The sequence below is a fragment of the Ursus americanus genome, chromosome 36 (assembly GCF_024610735.1).
Source record: "Ursus americanus isolate L20-20 chromosome 36, mUrsAme1.1.p, whole genome shotgun sequence".
Lineage (NCBI taxonomy): Eukaryota > Metazoa > Chordata > Mammalia > Carnivora > Ursidae > Ursus > Ursus americanus.
In genome coordinates, this window is record NC_142162.1 from 8876509 (window position 1) to 8895738 (window position 19230).

Consider the following 19230-nt stretch of genomic DNA (forward strand, 5'->3'; position numbering starts at 1 on the left):
TACAAAAAGTCATCCTCAGGGGGCTCTCCACGCTTGCACAACAATGGGAACTTCAGTATCTCATACTGCATTGTGATGTCATTATGTTCACAGGGCTCTGCCTTTTGGAAAGTAGAAACCACATCATATTCTGCTCATATTCCTAGTAGATAGCTTGGGAAACACAGCACCTATCACATAACATATTCAAAAGAGGTAGAATGAATTTACAAATGGAAGGATAGACCTACCAGCTGGATGACTGATGGATCCCATTGGTTATTCCCTACTCTGGTGCAGAGACACCAAGGAAAATTTCTTGCATATATCAAGAAATACTATGAACACCTCAAAATATAATTTTAGTATACTTTAAGTACTAATTGTATGGGTAAGATACATTAAAAATCAGCATATTCTAAGCCAAGGTTTTGGAATTACATTCCTAGTCATTTAAATGAACATATGTATCTCTTTTTAACCATTATTCTCATTTCCAGTCTTCACAATTTACAGACTGGGGAAAGAGTTCATTTAATTGTTTATTTTTTTAAATTTTTAAGTAATCTCTATACCCAACATGGGGCTCAAATTCACAACCTCAAGATCAGGAGTCACATGCTCCATCAACGGAGCCAGCCAGGTGCCCCCAGTCCATCTAATTTTTAAATTCTAAGGTAAATTATGTTTATTCTGTATTGTAAAATAATAATTTCAATAGAAAATTTTTGATTTTTCTTTGATGACTTCCTTGAAGAATGCTTGCTTAGTAGCTCAGTTAACACACATTATTCATTTAATTGCTCAACAAATTGACTCTATGCCAGGCCCAGAGCCAAGCCTGGAGGACACACAGATGAAAGTAAAAAAATAGGACAAGAAGCTCTTTTTCTAATGGAAGAGACAGAACTGCAATCAGATGATTTACTACACAGACTGGGAAGTGCTATGACCAAAGTATATACAACATGGGTGGAACACAAAGGAAGGAACAAACATAGGGATCCAAGAAAGGAACATCTTTAATTAGTTGGGGGTTACTTATTTGGCTTTATCTCCCTGTGCACTTTTACAAGAGGGGAGGGACAGAAACAAGGAAAGCCTCAGAATGTATTAAGACTCCCTTTCCAGAAGGCTGTGGTTCTCAGCAGGTTTGGTACTGCCCCCTAGGGGAAGCCAATGGAAACTGCTGAGCCAAGGAACATCTGGTTTCCCCACTGACTGTGGAGATAGAAGCATTTAGTGGGCAGGGACCAGAAATGCCAGAAGCCTTGCAGTGCTCAGGACAGTCCTTCACAATGAAAAATTGTCCTGACATTTCACATGATTTCCACATATTCCACTGGACATTCATGAAACTGAAAGCCCACTTTATAATTTCCTGGGCCAAAAATCTTAACTTTATTTTACACGTAGAGATCTTTCAAAGGTTTCAATACACCCTGAGTTTTCTAGGAAGGCCACTAACCCTGCATATCAAGAAACGACCAAATTTGGCTGTCGCTGTTGTTCGTATCTTTGCCAAGAAGATCCATCGGGACACCCATGTCACTGACACCACCACCACATGTGTGGTGGTAGACAGGTGTTCCTGCAAAGATATGAAAAATCCATGTCCACCTGTAGTAGGTAAAAGAGAAAAAAAAAAAGGTAACAACTCTTCTTTGAACTGACTCACCTCTTGTAGCTTATTCTCAGGGGTTTGAAAATGAAGTACTCTGCCTTGTTGTTGTTATTGTTGTTTTTTGCCTTCAAACATCTGTCAGCATTAATTTTTCCTGGTGGCTTGCTAGACAGATAAATTACCCTTGAACTAAACAGATAAATTTGAAGAAATGCCTCTGAATTAACACTTTAGAAAAAAACATCATTCCCTATAATGATTTTTTCCATTCTCTTCCTACCTACAAACTATTAACGTATTATTTAGCATTTCTTCCATTCTGCCTACACTGGTTCTTTAATACATGTCTGTCACTGTCATTTATCATTCATCTGTTCACTCAGGCAACAAACATTTAATGAGCACCCATCATGCTCCACGTGGTGCATTAGCAGCTAGGAGCACAAGATTAATAAGTTCCAACTTTTGCCCTCAAGGAGTTCAGAGAGGTGGGAAAGAAAGGCAAATAACCAACAATTAGAGTGCCAGATGATATACACTATGTTAGAAGGATATACAAGAAGTGTAAAAAGCGATGTCACTGAAAATTCCAGTACCTTCCATTGAACCTTAGGCATAATAAGGGCTTAATAAGAGGTATTTTAAAATTATTCAAATTGTTCCAAGACTGAAAATTGGGCAGATACATTGATGAGTTAAAAATGGAAAAATAAGGCTCCTGCCAGCAAAGTGAATTGGGCATTCTGACTGAATGGGATATTCCAATGGCACGAGAAGAATGGATAATTCTTCCTTCAGCCACCTTCTCTAATAAGATTGCCTTGGCATGTGCCAGACACCATGCTATCTGCTGAGAATACAAAGCTGACTAAATCCCTGTTTTGTTTTGTTTTTATCTCAAGAAATTTAGTTGTACCAATTTTTTTCCCCCAGAACTAGGGATGCATATCCATATTAGGTACTGAGATTGGATTTGATGGAGGAACTCATATCACACCAAGTCCCAGGCTCAGGGATGGAATCAGTAGGGAGGAGGCTGACCCAGCTGAACAGGTTGTCAAAAGGGCTCCTAGTTAGCAGCATAAGGGCTACTGGCTACAAGAAAACAGGCGTGAGCCAGAAGTCCCAAGACAGGCAGACAAGTCAGAACCCAGGGTGTGAATCCAAATACCAAGGAAATAGTGTTTGAGGCAGTTCCTTAAATACTCCCATGGAGAAGCTGTAGCAGAATGAGGAACAAGCAGACACTTTTCAGGCAAGGCTCGAGGCCCTCTAAAAACATCAGACTGAAATCAGATTAGGACTAAATGAATAGTGGAGAGCCAAACAATCAACCACCATGAAAGAGAAGCGTTCTGGGTGGCTACAAACTAGATTCATTCATGTGTCTATTTTTAATTTCTTGTGAGCTGTGTATACCACCTGATCCAAAGATGGTGATGCCTAGAAAACACAATTTCAGTGGGTATTCAAGACTATGTATGTACAGCTGCTGAAGAAACGGCAATCCGCTGATTTTCCTTGTCTTCTCTTTCTCTTACTAATTAGGAGTTGGCTGAATCTTTAGTACAAGCTATCCGACAGTCCATCCATTCATCCCTCCACTCAATAAACACTTATTACCAGCTACTAGGTAAAGCACCATCCTAGGGGATGGGAAGAAAAAAGATAAATAGACCCGACCCCTGTCCTTGAGGGGTCAGTGTTGGCAGGCCAGTCTGAGCTCGGGAGAACAATAGTACAAAACACATCGATTTCAGCGACAGAATCTAGATCACTTTTTCTTTGTCAATAAATTTAAATGGGTATGCAGACAATAATCAATAAAGTGGTGCCTGCACAACTGTTACCAAGGAAATATTTAACTCAATTCCTTGATGCTACCGTCTGTGTGCAGTCGGGCCAGGTTGGCATTCTGATTGCTCATGAGGAAAAAAGACGATGAAATACTCTAGCTCATATGCCAAGATGAAAATCATCAATCTCAATCTCCGTGAAAGATGAAACTACTTTTGGAAAAAGAACAGTGAGCTCTATCAGTCTTTCTAAGGCAATGCAATCTTGAAGATGATACAGAGAGGGCAGGCAGTGGAGAAGTTCACAAGAATTTATACGAAGGAAAGGGAAATGATGAAATTTCTCCATCAATTTTACAGGAACCTAAAAATAATACAGGATATATATTCAACCCAAATGACAACTGTGTTTTTTTGAAAGATGTGTAATGTATTCTAGGTGCTAAATAATTGATTTGCTTATCATAAATAAATTCATCTTCATCTAACATATGAATACCTTGATATTCATGTAAGATTGTCTATTGTGTAATTCAAGTTAATCTGTAAAAATGAAATTCTATATTTCCTCTTCTCTTCTTCCCCCAACTGCCAGCCTCTACCCCTTCTGACTAATATGTATATGCCATTTTTTTTTTTAAGATTTCAGTTTTAGGTAAAATCTACACCCAACGTCAGCCTCGAACTACCAACTGTGAGATCAAGAGTTGCATGCACTACTGACTGAGACAGACAGGGGCCCCTGTATATGCTAAATCTTTTTTTATTTCTAGCATTTACCAGTTGGCATTTCTAGTTCCTCGGTTTTTTAACCACTAAAACCTATATTTATACAAATTTATATTCCAAATAAAAGGCTTTAGTATTAAGTACATCTTTAGTGGGATAGCTTACAGTGACACACTCAAAGGTAGTAGACATTAAGTATTTGATATTTTCTGATTAATTTCTTCAAGAGAATCTTTCCCCTATTGTTTTGCCAAATGTCTGGGTTTTTGCTGCCTTGTGCCCGCCAACCTGGGTAACACCTATCTCTAGAACTGTTATACAGGAAGCACTTGGTAAATATTTGCTAAATTTAGAGACAATGAAAGAGAATTATGGTTAAGTGGGAGACAAAGCCATCTAGGGACAAAGAACCCAAATTTTCAAGCTAGACTGCCTGTTTTTGACTCCTGGTTTGTTTGTTGGTAAGGAGACCTTGGGGAAGGTACTTAACTTCTTCGTATCTATTTTCTCATCAGGGAAATGGATATAAAAATACTACCTATCCCCATGGAATTGTTGCCTGGATCAAATAATTTGAGGTATGTGATGCACTTAGAACATACTAAGCCTGGGGTGCCTGGGTGGCTCAGTTGGTCAAGTGTCTGACTTTAGCTCAGGTCATGATCTCAGGGTCCTGGGATGGAGCCCGGCTGGGCGGGAGTCTGTGTCCCCCTCTGCCCCTCCCCCTCTCATGCCCTCTCACTCTCTCTCTCGCAAATAAATAAAATCTTTAAGAAAAAAAAAAAAAGAACATACTAAGCCATATCAATATTAGCTGTTTTCTTATTATTATTGTCCTTATTCTAGAAGGCGGAGGCTTAAGAAAGGAAAGCACTGGAGCAATGAGATTCAAAGAGGACACAGATGTTTTCCAGAGAAGAAATTAAAGACCTATGGGTTCCTCTCTAATTTCCAGTTTCCTCATTCATACATGTATTAATCAGATGATTCTTGGGAGGAAGAAGAAGGCATACGTGGCTTTAGTACTGTTAGCAAACAGTTACCTTCTCCCACTCCAACTTTTTGCTTGGCTAAATCATGTTCATCTCAGACGTCTTGGATTAGGCATCTTTTTTTCTAAGAAGACTTTATGACCTCAAAGACTGGATTAGGTGCCTCTCTGATGTGTCCCTGAAGCCTCTTCTGTGGCATCTGACACATTTCATGGTAACACTGATGCTAGTTTGTGTCTTCAACTGAAGATTTCCAATTAATTCCCTGTGGTACCCCCAACTCTTGGACCAGTACATAAAGGCATAGAGGAGTAATATAGAGGAGAGATGCATAAAGATTTGTTCAGTCTTGGAGACAGCACAGTGTGCCATGGAGAATATTAAGTTACGAACCCTGAATAACCGAAAGCTTATCACATCTGTCCTCTTAGTTTAACCCACCCAAGGGCTATGGTTGGGATACTTTCTTGCAGAAATAACAGGAAGGTCCTCTGAAGCATGTATTATATATATATGCATTATATATATATATAATGCATATATATATGCTTGTTTATGAACAATATACATGCTATTAGTATGTCAACATTAGGCCCATTATAAAATACACACAAAAATAGAAATTTCAAAAAGAAGTCTTAACACACACACACACACACACACACACACACACACACTTCCTGATGTAGCTTAAGATAAGTTTGGCAATGCCACTTACATCTTATTTGCTTAAGCTTGCATTACCAGTATTATCTTCAATCTTTGTCCATTTTCTGAGGGTTAGTTTAGTTAATACTAGAAAAGAAAATCTGTAGGTCATCTAGGCAGGGACACTTGAAAACTGAACACAGCAGGGACCTTCTGTCAAGTGGCTTTTCCACTCTTCCTTTGACATACCTGGAATACCATATATGAGTGACATTGCACTACCTAACATAGGAATCAAGTCAGGGAACCAGGGTCAACCCATGTATCAAATATTTTTTGTTTGAAAAAGCAGAAGTCTAGATATTCATTATCTTATTCATCCATATCTAATCCATTAGCAAATACTGTTAGTTGAACCTTCAAAATACATTCAGAATCTGATCACTTCTCCATCCAAATCACCATATTTGTTCCAAGCTGCCATCATCTGGGTTAGCATAATGGCCTCCCGACCGGTCTCCTTGCACCTATACCTGGCCTCCGAACTGCAGGCAACATGATCCCATTAAAATACGTGCCCTTTGTTTGCTCAAATGGTTTTCTATCTTGCTCAGAGAGAACGCCTAAGACCTTACTATGACACTCAAGGCCTTCAATGATATGTCTCCCATTACTTTTCTGCTTCCATAAAGAGGAATGCACTGGCCTTCTCATTTAGCCCAGAGAGCTCACAGGGGGTGGAAGATGCATTTACTATAAATAAAGATAGCCAAGAAAGTTTCCCTGTGAGGTAGTCAATGGTTTGAAAGCCTTTCCACAACTAGACAGATTTCATTCTGAGAAATTCAACAGGCAGAGGAAAATTACACATTTTCATTATTTAATTTTGTAGATAAGTCTTTGAAAACGATGCATGTAATAAAGATTATTTGCAATACCCACATCTGATGCATCATCTTCACAACTACACAGTTTAACGTGAATTTAAATTCAGCCAATAATTTCAAAGTGACAGTTTTATCTACAAAGCCTCTATTTCTAGTTCAACCAATTTATTTAATGGAACAATTTACAGCACTTGTTTAAACTGATCCAAATAACATTCAAAAAAATAAAGGGAAATAACTTTCAACTGCATTTTAATAACAGAAACCACTGCTGTTTTTTAAAGCAACGAATCTTAGCTTCAAATGTGAATGTTAATTCTACAATTTCATATTAAAGAGATGAAGAGAGCAATGTAACTGTTAAAAATCCAGCACTCTCCCATAAAATACCGACACACAAATATTAAAGACCTCAAATAAAATACATGCTGTGAAATGTAACAAGTGAAAACCCCAAAAATAAACAGGATACAAAATTATAAAGTTCAAACACACACATTACACTTCAATTCTCACTTCACCTGATTTCCAGTGCTTTCCAGATGCATCTCATGTTCAAACAGTTCAAGAAACCTGGTGATTTTCTTTATTATAAGGGCGGAGATGGCAATGATTGAACACTCTGCATTTTCTTTGGTAATATAAAGTATGATTTATGAGAGGAGAATAAAAATCTAAGAAAACCACTCAATAAATTATTCAATTTTCAGATCATGCTGATTTAGAGCAAATTTCCTTCATGCTGCCAGTATGGAAAATGCAGTTTACTGGATTAGAACACAGTGTTTAAGAAAATATCTGGGTTTGCCTCCCTGTTTTTATTAATTCTGTGACTCTAGACAAGGCACATCAACTCTTTTAAGCCCCATTTTATCCATTTTAAAATGGGATAATAAGGGAAACAGTGTCTCAAAGTACAAGATAATACACCACTAGTGGCACTGAAGATAGCTGGCATAGGGACAGACCTTTAAAAAAACGCACACTTTAATGTGTCTGAGAAAGATACATAATTATTGTGTCAAAAAATGTACAGAGGCAATTTCTCAGGAGAAGCCTAGGTAGCACCGTGGGATCTCTTTTTCAGAGAGTAGTTCTTTTCAGTGCTCCTCTGAAACTTCATTTCCATGAACATGGACATTTAAAAAACTAAAATTGTTTACACAAATGACTCAAGTGCTAGGAAGAAAGTCAGGGTTCATGTGAATTTTATGTGAGAGCTAAAGGAAAAAGTGAGATAACATTCATAAAGTACTTACATAGTGTTGGAGTGTATTAAGAGCACAATAATTGTTGTTATTATTTTTCCTTATAAACTATTATTGCCATATTACTATAATAAACCAAATGTACTCCACTCTGGCATTAAAGCTTATGAGTGTCCGTGCATAATAAAGCCATCATCTGTTACTTTCTGAACGATTTATAAATAAGATGCATTAAGAAACTAAGAAACCAAGGGGCATGTGCATGCCTCAGCTAATTAAGCTTCCGACTTTCGATTTTGGCTCAGGTCATGATCGCAGGGTCATGAGATCCAGCCCCTCATTGGGCTCCTCCCTCAGCAGGGATTCTGCTTGAGATTCTCTCTCTCCTCCACCTCTCCTGCCTCCCCGCCTGGACCATGCAGTAAGCGCCCACGCATGCGCTCTCTTTCAAAGAATAAATAAATAAAATCTTAAAAAAAAAAAAGACACTAAGAAATCAAGAAAGTATAAAAGAAATTGGCGGCGGGGGGGGTGGGGTGGAGGGGAACTTACAGAGGACAAATGAGCAAGGACCTGAAAACAAAACAACATAAACCATTTATCATAAGAATATCTGGTAGTAGGTTGCATTGACACTGGTTCTAAGTAAATCTGCCTATGAAGTTTGGGGAATAATCACACCCGGTGAATAGTACCTATGCCATCCCTTTAATCTTTGAACCAGGACATCTGATATAAATAAAATGTCTTTTTACTTATTTATTTTTTTTTAAATCCAGTAAGCAATGCAGTGCATTCCATTTAATAAAGGTCCAAAACTTTTCCTGTAATTTTACTATCCTCTGAATAGTCTGAAAAATTATTTTTGTTTGTTGTTTTTGCTTTTTTTTTTCCAAAAAGAGGGAAAGAAAGGCAGTGTTAATATCCAACATAGTATGGTTTGGGAATTTTCCTTTTCAATGCATGTTGTGTGTTTCCACTTAAATTGCAATTACAGTTAGTATTTTCCTACAGGCAGTCTTTCCCACAAAAATATGTGCTCAGCATTTTGTGAATATTTCATTTCTTTTAAATAAAATATTCTAAATTTCATCCACCAATATATAAAGTGAATTTAGTATTTTTGTATTCTAATTGTTATCACAAATTAACCCTATTTTTGTTTAACATTGGCAAAGGATCATTCAGTAATGATCTGAAGATAGTTAATATCTAACTTAAAATCCAGATGTCTTTAGTCATAGTAAGACCAAATTCCATAGTGTGTTTCTTTTTTTTTTTTTTTTAAGATTTTTATTTATTTATTTGACAGAGAGAGACAGCGAGAAAGGGAACACAAGCAAGGGGAGTGTGAGAGGGAGAAGCAGGCTTCCTGCCGAGCCTGGAGCCCGATGGGGGGCTCGATCCCAGGACCCTGGGATCATGACCTGAGCCAAAGGCAGATGCTTAACAGCTGAGCCACCCAGACCCCCCCCCCCAAGTGTATTTCTTAAACCCGAGAATCAGTTGGGAACAGAACAAGGCCCTATCTCGTGAAACTTCAAATAATGAGTAAGCCATGTGATAGCAAAATTTACCAAAAGTTTCACCTTGATAACCCGCCATGAATTCCTCACCCAGAAAAGAAGGCTTTGGGCCAAAGAATAAGGTAGACATTCAAGCTTAGGGATAAAGCATATAAATGCCACCTAATGACAGTTAACACATGATGAATGACACTAGCTGTCTTTGGGGAGCTGGAAGAAACATATTAATGACACTACAGGTGCCTCACCGAATGAATCAAGAACCTGCATGCACTCACTGAAAATTAATTTAAAAAGGAATTTTTCTCTTCTTGCTCGAAAGGTGTAATACAACTACAATTATGTGGTATGATCAGAAAGGAGCTCCTTCAAGTGGGTGAATTTACCAGATAATTAAAGCTAATTTCTGGACAAGAGACAAACAAATGACTTGAAATTGCCATTGAGCTTTATCAAATTGCTTATTGAATTTACCATCCTCAGTGACTGTCTTGGCATTAGGAAATATTCTATCTATTTTGATCTTTGGCCTTCACTGAAGAGCCTTTCTCTGCTATGTATCCTCTCTCACTACATAATGCTGTCCAATCAGTAATCTTACAAAAATAATAAGAAATAATTATAACAGATCTTTAAGAATGACACCTGTGCTAGGATTTAACATTTTAAATATAACAACATGTTTCTGAGTCCCAAATAAATAAAAAGAAAATCTCTTTCTGAGACCTAAAAGAAATGCCTAATAATTTTTAACAACCTGGAACATGTAAATTTGTAACACGTTTTCCTGAGGAAAATATATATTTAATTACAAATTAACTTGTTCATCAAAAGCTTACTAGTGAGGCTGAAAACCAAATTTGTACTTACCTTTTTTACTGTTATTAATTAATTTATTTTTTAAGTCACAGCTAATGGGCTGAAAAATCAGATAACATCTTAAAGCAGAAATTGAGATTCACTCGCTAGCCATGAACCATAAACATTATCATTATGAAGTTACAATGATAAAATTTTATTTGTTATAAAATCAAGTGGTCCACTTCTAAATCAGTTTTTTAGTTTATACTACGTTTCTTATTTTTAGGAAATTAAAAAAAAAACCAGCACATGGATATTATCAGTATCAAACGGAAACAAATTTAGGACCCATCATTATCAAAGTGTTCTTAAAATATCTCCTTAAGCTATTACTGTTAATCCTGTTTTCATTTTTAATCACTTACTATAAAAATGTTTTAATAAACAATATAGATTTTTGTTCTGGAAAATATTTACCGATTATGATAGAATTTAGAAGGTTTTTCAGAAACTTGAGAATCATAAGAAGAAACTGATAGCAGAATAGGTCAGAAACAGGGCACTTGGCTCAGTTTTTGCAGAAATGATATATTGTAAACTCATATTCTGAACGCACTCTTGAGTAGTAGGAAAAGTTCTGATGAAAGTGCATGCCAGTAAATTTTGCACTTACTTTGCAGAGGCCCGGGGTCTGTCGTACACTGTAACTCTTCCTCCTCCCCACAGGTCCATTCTGTATTCTGCAGAATCTGCCTCATCGCACAGTGAACGTCCTCTGTCATGGGCACTGGTTGACTGTCGCCTGGTGTCTTACTCAATGTCTTCAGGTGCTGTTGAACTTCCGCCAAGAGAACAGCTTGTATTGCTTCAGTTACCTATAAAGGTTTTTTTTAATCATTTTTTTTTTTTTGTAGTATTTTTACAAATGCTTGGGGTCTTACATCAAGCTGAGAGCCTGGAATTTTGACTTAAATAGGTTTCCCATGTACCACTCCCTTCCACTAGAATTAGCATCTGAAACAATTGAAATGCAGATACTGAGCCCTGGAACCCAAACCTTCACACTGTTCTTTTGCTAACACAGGAGATTCTAACGGGAAGGTTGAAAGGAGTTCTCAATTCTTTCACCTAAGATACTTTCACTTCCACCAGAAGATAAAGAAAATGAATTCTGAAGATATCATATTGGTCTTAAAGACAAGTTTAGCTCCTCAAATTATGTCTAGCTCTAAGGCACTGTTTAGCTAAAAACACTTGATTTAAACTCAGGTTTAGTACAGAAAGCTAAAGACAAGATTTTAATAATAAATCTCACTAAACTGTGTGTATATGTACATGGTTTTACACAGTTTAAAAATATTGCAAAGCTTGCCTTCCAATTACTGCACATATCCAGTCAAGGATCTGTGACTGGGTCGAGGGGGAGGGGAATGCTTGTCACAGACATCTAATCCAGTATCTTCATTTTTTAACTGAAGAACCTAGGACAGGACATCCCATAGATATGGTGGACAAGCCTTCTGACCCCGATTCTACGTCCTTTGTAGGATATGTCCTTCCAAGTTTCTATAGCCTCATCCCTTAGTAAAAGGCCAGTGACAACGTACCTTAGTCTCTTCCTGGCAAGATAAGAGGCAAGGATCAACAGTTAACGTAGAATTCAAAGAAAGCCAAGGGCCGAGTCAGTGAGAGAAGAGGAAGAACACCACTAATCTAGGTGAACTTGGGACACTTCCCATTATCCTTCTCCTATAGCCACACCCCAATGCCTACTCCTCTTCCCCTCAAAAGACTGCCCTGGGCCAAGATGACTGCTGCTCCACATTGCTGCCATCCCCTCTGTACTACCCCAGTCTACCCATAGGATGCCCTTCAGCTAGGGCTTTGGGTGGGACACCACCAACTGATCTAGAGAAGCTGATGCCAAAAGCAGAAAAGGTATTCATCTAAATAATTATTCAGTCTCTTTTATGTGCCATGGTAGCATGTGCAATCTTGGGGCTCTGGGGACACTCCGAGAGCTTAGCTCATGTTGATGGCACATGCTCACTGAACTGCCTGCCGGGGCAGGAGGAGCCGGGCCTTGACTTTTAACTATAGGAAGCTACTCAAATTATCAGAGCAGCTTCCTGATCCCTGACCATCTCCATTCTTGTCCATTCAAATGCTTGGTTAGGTTGTGAAAAAAGGCTAATGAAGGATGCGATTTTACTATTGCCTACCAAGTCTACCAACACTGCAGTACTTCCGGTCACAATACAGGTGGGTATGTAATGCTTACTCATGCATATCATATGATGAGTTACTCAACACTGTGATAGCTATTGCAAACCATGGTTCTAACATATAGTTCTACATATTATGATACCGGTGAATCATGCCTATTAATATCTACCATGTGATATGTATTAATTATTAGATATGATATTTACTAACATATACCATTCTATATTATAATAAGTGAACCAGGCCTATTATGTATATCATACGATGGGACAAACTATATTAATTATTCATGAACAATTTTCTATAACTGAATTTGTTTTAATTTTGTCACACACTGTATTTGACAGCACTGCTTCCAAGATGAGGATGATATGGTAGAAAGAGCTCTGAATCAGAAATGAGAAAGCCCAAGTTTCTGATCTAACTATACAGTTATCACAAAGGCAACTTTTGCTAAGTCATGTACTACTCTGGGACTTCATGTCCTCCCATAAAACAAAGTCCATGATGCTGAGTAAGGCTAGGATGAGAGCTTTCAATCACAGAAACCTGTGTGGAACTTGCTTGTGTCCCTACCTATAAATCAGGAGGATACTGGAGGGTATCTGCAGACCTGTGATACATCCAGACTGTGCTCTATCCTTCAGAATGGGCAGTTTGGTCATATGCTCCATGGGATTGTGTCTGACTTCTCACACTGGGATTATTACCATCTCTGAGGAGCATCTATGACTGCGATTTAGAATGTCCTATAACACTGGTTATCAACTTGGGTCAGTATTCTTTCCTAAAAATATATGGGGATGTATGCAATTTCATTGAACATGTCTAATTATTAGATTTATACATCATGACCACATTTTTTAACTATTGAATTTTGGGGCTTGTTGACATATTTGTCACTATCAACGCATGTTATAAGAGTAAATAGTATGAGTATCATTGAAAAACAAGAGGAAGCAGAAATAACTGAATAAAACATATTAACCATAATGAGTAAGATAGTCACAAAACTTAAAAGCGAATACTGAATGGCACATACCCAATTAGAAACAAACTCAAACCCACACTCTGTGATCAGTGTGAAATCAATACTCAGCACAGTTCCAATCCACAGACAGATGGTACATCTTATAAGCATGTAATAATGTTATTACAGTACCTGGTATACAGTGGGTACTAAATAAATGCTAATGGAATTGAAATAGATTCTGTACTTAAAAAAATATAAAGTGTAGAAAGCAGAATTTATTGATAATTTCTGACTATCAATACTTAAATCTCCCTAGTGTATAAATATAGTAGATAAATTTTGCAGATAGTAGGAATAGAATTTTTCCCAACAAAATATAAAATTTTTAGACAATATATTATATAACTTTTTGAATTTAATAATGAGCTAGAATTGAAAGCACTATGGCTATAAAGCTGTCTTCCAAATGCATAGAAATTATTTTCTTTGAAAAGACTGATGTGCAAAGCATTACACTCTTATGAGGGGATGTGCAGAGATTTAAGTGAAGATTTACAAATCCATTGGCTGGAAAGAGACAGCCACAAATCTGGGCCATACACTTATTACTAGAAGTATTACTATGCCATAGGCAAGCCAAAAATTTTAATGGTTTTCTACTAAAATCTTGACATAGCAAAGTTCTGTTAAATAGCACAGAGCATTATGAAGACTCATGAGAGCCCCTGTGGCCTGCTTGTGGTTCCAATGTCCAGACTTTCCAGGAGAAAAGCACTTTCTCAGCACTCGGTTCACACTGACTTTTCATGTCTTTGCAGCATCTGCTGGAAAAGCATACTTGTCCCTGGAGGCCTGGATGTCATGATTTCACCCATTGGTGTTAGATTATAAAATCCAGAGAACTTTAGTGAAGCTTCAAAACACGCAAATTAGCAACCCCAAAACCTTATGTTGCTTTTCCAGCATTTATTTCTCTGTTGGGTATATTTCATGCATTAGAAGCAAAAGAGACAATCTCCAGACAAACTCATTCATCTGCAAAATTAGCACATTCTTAGCCCCCCCCTTCAATTTCTGAGGTAGGATTTTGCTGTTTGACAGAAGCATTCCATTACCACCTAAAATACATTAAAAAGTAGATTCAACTTAACATGATTTGACTAGCTGTTTAAATGAACAGCTTTGTAAGGAATCTGAGGATTGGTTAATGAAGCATTTAAATCAATACCAGCAAGAGCCTCTGTTGTTCCCAAAGGACCCAGGAATTACCATTCCCATTTTACATGTGAGGAAAATAATCAACCAGTTACACCTGTCTTCCAGAGCTATTCATCAGGTTAGTGGCAGAGATGAGAGGAGAACTTTGAAGCTTAGACTTCTATAAAGTGAGTAATAAATGCTCTGGTAACATTTGTCACCCTGCCAGACTTTTACACAAGGTCATAGAATCATAGAACCTTAAAGGTCCATTAGTCCAAACATGTCCAAACCACATGAAAACTTACTTGAAGGCCAAGTGAACAATTACAAAAGATCTTTAGTTAGAGCAATTCAGGATAAATTTTCTATTGAATTCTCTTCCTTCAGGACTATTTCCCCTCGTTGAGGAATTCTTAGGCTTTTGGGGTGAAAAAATCTTACCTTTAATAGAGACTCTTAGGGTGATTGCTAACACTCTGGTGAAGTCAACATGTACTAATGCTTATTTGATTATCACAGAGGCTTTTTGCATAGCTATTCATTCATTCGTTAAATATTTATTGACAGGTTGCTGTGACTACTGCTTTTTTGGGCACTGATGATTGAGGGGTGAGTGAGATGGGCCAAGTCCCTGCTCTCAGCAAGCTTCTGAGACAGCAAGAAGACAGTAGAGAAGCAAGCAAAAAAGCAAATGGTATCATTTCCATTAAAAGCAACTGCAACAAAGAAAATAAAGCTGGGTAATGCCATGGTGACTGGAGGCATGGGGTGGGGGAGGGTGGTGGCAACAACATGAGGCAGGTCATCAGGGAAGACTTCTTGGAGGAGTTGGCTCTTGAGTAGAGAGACCCAAACGATGAAGGGAAAAATTAGAATTCCAGCCCAACAGAACAGTAAGGTCCTGAGGTGGGAATGAGTGTTGTGTATTTTGGAAATGAAAAGGTCTGTGTGGCTAGTTAGAGCAGGGGGGAGAATGATGAATGAACAGGTTAGGCTAGTAGTGTGGCCAATGATGCACAAACTTGCAGGCCACGGTAACAAGTTTCAACAGCCATTCCAACTGTGTTTATTTGGTTCTGTGGTTCAACCTCACAGTGTGTTCTGAGTTAACTTTGTTTTCCTATAACTAAGAATAAGCATCTGTAATTGGAATTACTGCTATGCTTGTCTTGCAAATTTGACATTTATTAAGCTCATGAAGAAGAATAAAGTTCTGATAAATATTCATCTAATCAATGCACAGGTATTTATTGTACAGTGTACAAAGCTACCCGGTAAGCTTTCAGGATCCACAAAAGCCTTAAAAGAGATAGAAGGACTTAAATTGGGCCTTGAAGAAACCCGTTCTCTCGAACAGCTTACAGATGAGGTACTCTCAAGATAGAAAGATGATTCCTAAGTCCACGTACCAAATTCCCAAGCCTAGGGACTTTGATGTCATGGCACATTTTGAAATCGATTCTGCCACAAACTGAAACTTCCACAGGCAATAGGTTACCTGTACAACAGGAACATCCCCTCCTCGGGCCCTCTATTCATCCCACCTAACCTGGTGCATTCTTGCATATGTCATTTTCTACTTTTTCCCCCACACCTTCTGCATTAGTCCTTTTAAATGAAATGCCCAGGGAGGAAATATTTTGTGAGGACAACAGTAGCCACTTATGGGTACTCTCAGGTTACGGGGAATATGAACGAACCACTCACAGAATAGAAAGGAACAGCAGGGAACTCTTCTAATAACTCCAAGAACATGCACTAGGTCATACCTGCACAGACTGGTCTCTCCAACAGGAAATGAGCTTCCAAAGTGAAATGTCGGCTTCAGGTATATGGGATTCATTCTTACCTAGAAATACAGAGAATACATTTGTATCTCGAGAGTATTAAAAAATGGATGCAACCCAATGATCCTCCACCCCCGCTGCATGTTAGAATCACATGGGGAGCATGTTTTCCCCACAAATACCAATGTCGGGGTTCAATCTTTCAAAGACTCTGATTTAATAGGTCCCGGGGGAGAGGAGGGCAGGCATTAATACTTTGTTAAGGTACCTCAGATAATTTTCATGTATAACCAGAGTAAGAACCATTTATTAATTTATATGTATTTCTAACGATTATATGAATACACAGTCACATCAAATCAAATTCATTTTTATGCCCTAAACCCATCTTTGTAACTTTGCCAATGGAGTGCAATGAATAATGTTCCCACCCAAAACAGATTGCCAAATTTTATAATTCCTTCCTCATGCAAACAAATCCTGACATACTCCCTTGCCGTGAATCAGCATTTATCACAGGAAAATCATATAAAAGACTTCCTTTGACTTGTCCTTACCCAGCTATACTACCCTGATCAATAGATATAGCACTTATGTTTTAATCTGACTCGTTTTGTTATGTATTGTTTCTTTTAAGTTTGCCCTTTTGAATGTCCTTTCTATCTATTTGCCTTAATGTTCAGTGTGAAATTTTAAGAGTGAGCTAGGGCTTGGTTTATTTAAATTGATCCATAGAGTGTCCAGCAGCCCTACACAAAAAAGCACTTAATAAGTGCCTTTTTATTAATTGAAAATGTACATATTATCATCCAAATGAAAAATTGATCAATTAAGGCTTTCTGATGGCTAAAGTATATTATCTAGATGCCAGACTGTGGGAGTGAGATAAGGAAAAACGATGATGGCTTGCACTGGAGGGAAAATTACTCTAATTGTCTATTTAAATTAATGTATTAATATGTGTTTGAAATTCTGGCATCAACTCTTTTAGTTAGTATGAGTCCAGTATGCTTTTCACTGAGTCACCATTTTATGTGTTAATAGATACACTACACATCTCTGTCTATATATATGTAAAAATATATACTTTATAAATATTTTATATTATATATATTTTTGAATATCACATGAGTGGTCAAGGGAAATGTGATAGAAAGTATTAAACATAATGTGAAGTGAGAATATTTAAAGAGATACATATGAAACTTTTGACTCATTATTAATATCATTATTTTTCCCTGATAGAACATATGATGTGAATTTGAAATGACCAAGATCACTGCATAAAACATGTAAGCATGATAGAGCACTATGATTTTGAAGTCATATTTTCCATTTCTTCATGAGCACAGCAGGTAAGAGAAAATTTTCTTTTGATCTCTCTCCTTCCCCTCCTCTCTCATTCTGTTGACCTTGTGACTCTACCATCAAAGCTAAGTATTGGTCTCAACTTTAACTACTTACTGGCATCATGGGGTACTTCACAGTGCACTTTAATGTGATGTTAAAATTTTAATATGAGGTAGAAATGAGAGCCAACTTTTCTTGGCAATGTCAGTGAACTAGAATTAATTGCAACATCAGGGGGAAAGATAAAAAGAAAACACCCCAGGCTTACCAATATTACTGAGTCACCATTTTGCTGGGTATTGGTTCCTGTCAACCCTTTAGAATGAGCACCTCAGAGTATTATTTTATTCTTCAGGCTCTGACTTTACCGAATTAATAGCATAAAGCGAACCCTTCCTTTCCCTTCACCTCCCATCTTCCAATTACTAAAACACAAACCCATGTTTCCGTAGGGCCTAAGTGAATCTTAAATGCTATAGATGCCACCTCTAAACATGGGGGAGGCTATTCAGTAGTAACACTAGTTGCTCCTGCTGCTTTGGTTGGGGCAGCCAGAGGAAAAGCTGGAGGCTTCAGTCGGTCTGGTTAGCAATCCTCTCCGTCTCTGCAGAAGCCACTTATATTATGCTTTAAACTCTAATCCTTTTCTTAATGTTATAAAAAAAAAAATGAAAACAAGGATAAATGCCCTACTAAGGGCTACTACTTAAGGGGAAGGCAGGCAACCCAGACTGGGACCATTTAGAAGGGACACTAGTAATCCTAACTGAGAAGCGTGCTGATGTAACGGAAAGAGCAAGTGGTTTGGGACCAAACAGAGCTGGCCTGGAATCCGGGCCCCTCTGCTCAACAGCTCTTTGCCTCGAGTGAGTCATCTAACTTCCCTGAGCCCCCAGTTTTGCCAAGGGTAAAACAGAGATAATCCCTCCTACTGTGCAAGGTTGTTTCTATATTGAGGTAATATGTGTAAAACCATTAGCATAATTCTTTGAATATACTAGACACTCAAAAATTGGAAACTATTAATAAACTCTCACTTTAAAATATTCCAAATATTCTTTTCAGTAGCCTTGAGAAGGCCCCTGTGTACCACTGTTCAGGGCATCTCAATGTATCAGTGGTACACTGCAGAAATTCGGAGGCACCATGCATGCCAAGTCTAGAATCTTATTCCCGTTTTACAAGCGTAGTAAATACAACTTTTAAAGGAGTAAAAGACATGCCCAAAGCTGCACAAATAGTAAGTGGCAGAAGTAGATCTTAAACCTCAGCCATCTGTTTCCAAAACCATTATTCTATTTACTATTCACCCACAAATCCAAAGGTATTTGCTTAATTCCTTGAAGGCTTTGTTCTGGGAACTGGGGATGCAGCAGTAAATAAAACTGCCATTAAAAAAAAAAATAATAACCCCTACGGAGCTTACATTTTAGTGGCAGGATGTAGATGGCAAATGAAAAAAAAAAGATATATATTACATCAGAGAGTGAAAAGAATTATGGAA

At 37.8% G+C, this 19230-nt stretch overlaps 1 protein-coding gene across 4 annotated transcripts in view; it reads right to left on the reverse strand.

Annotated features, from left to right (window-relative positions):
- WDR72 (WD repeat domain 72) overlaps positions 1-19230 on the reverse strand; it is a 217361-nt gene that overhangs the window by 65334 nt on the left and 132797 nt on the right. For all 4 annotated transcript variants that reach the window (XM_045812117.2, XM_045812116.2, XM_045812115.2 and 1 more), the window contains 2 exons: positions 16359-16438; positions 10864-11065 (listed from right to left, as the gene is read on the reverse strand). In XM_045812117.2, the coding sequence (XP_045668073.2) occupies positions 10864-11065; positions 16359-16438 (282 nt within the window). The remainder of the gene's footprint in view (positions 1-10863; positions 11066-16358; positions 16439-19230) is intronic.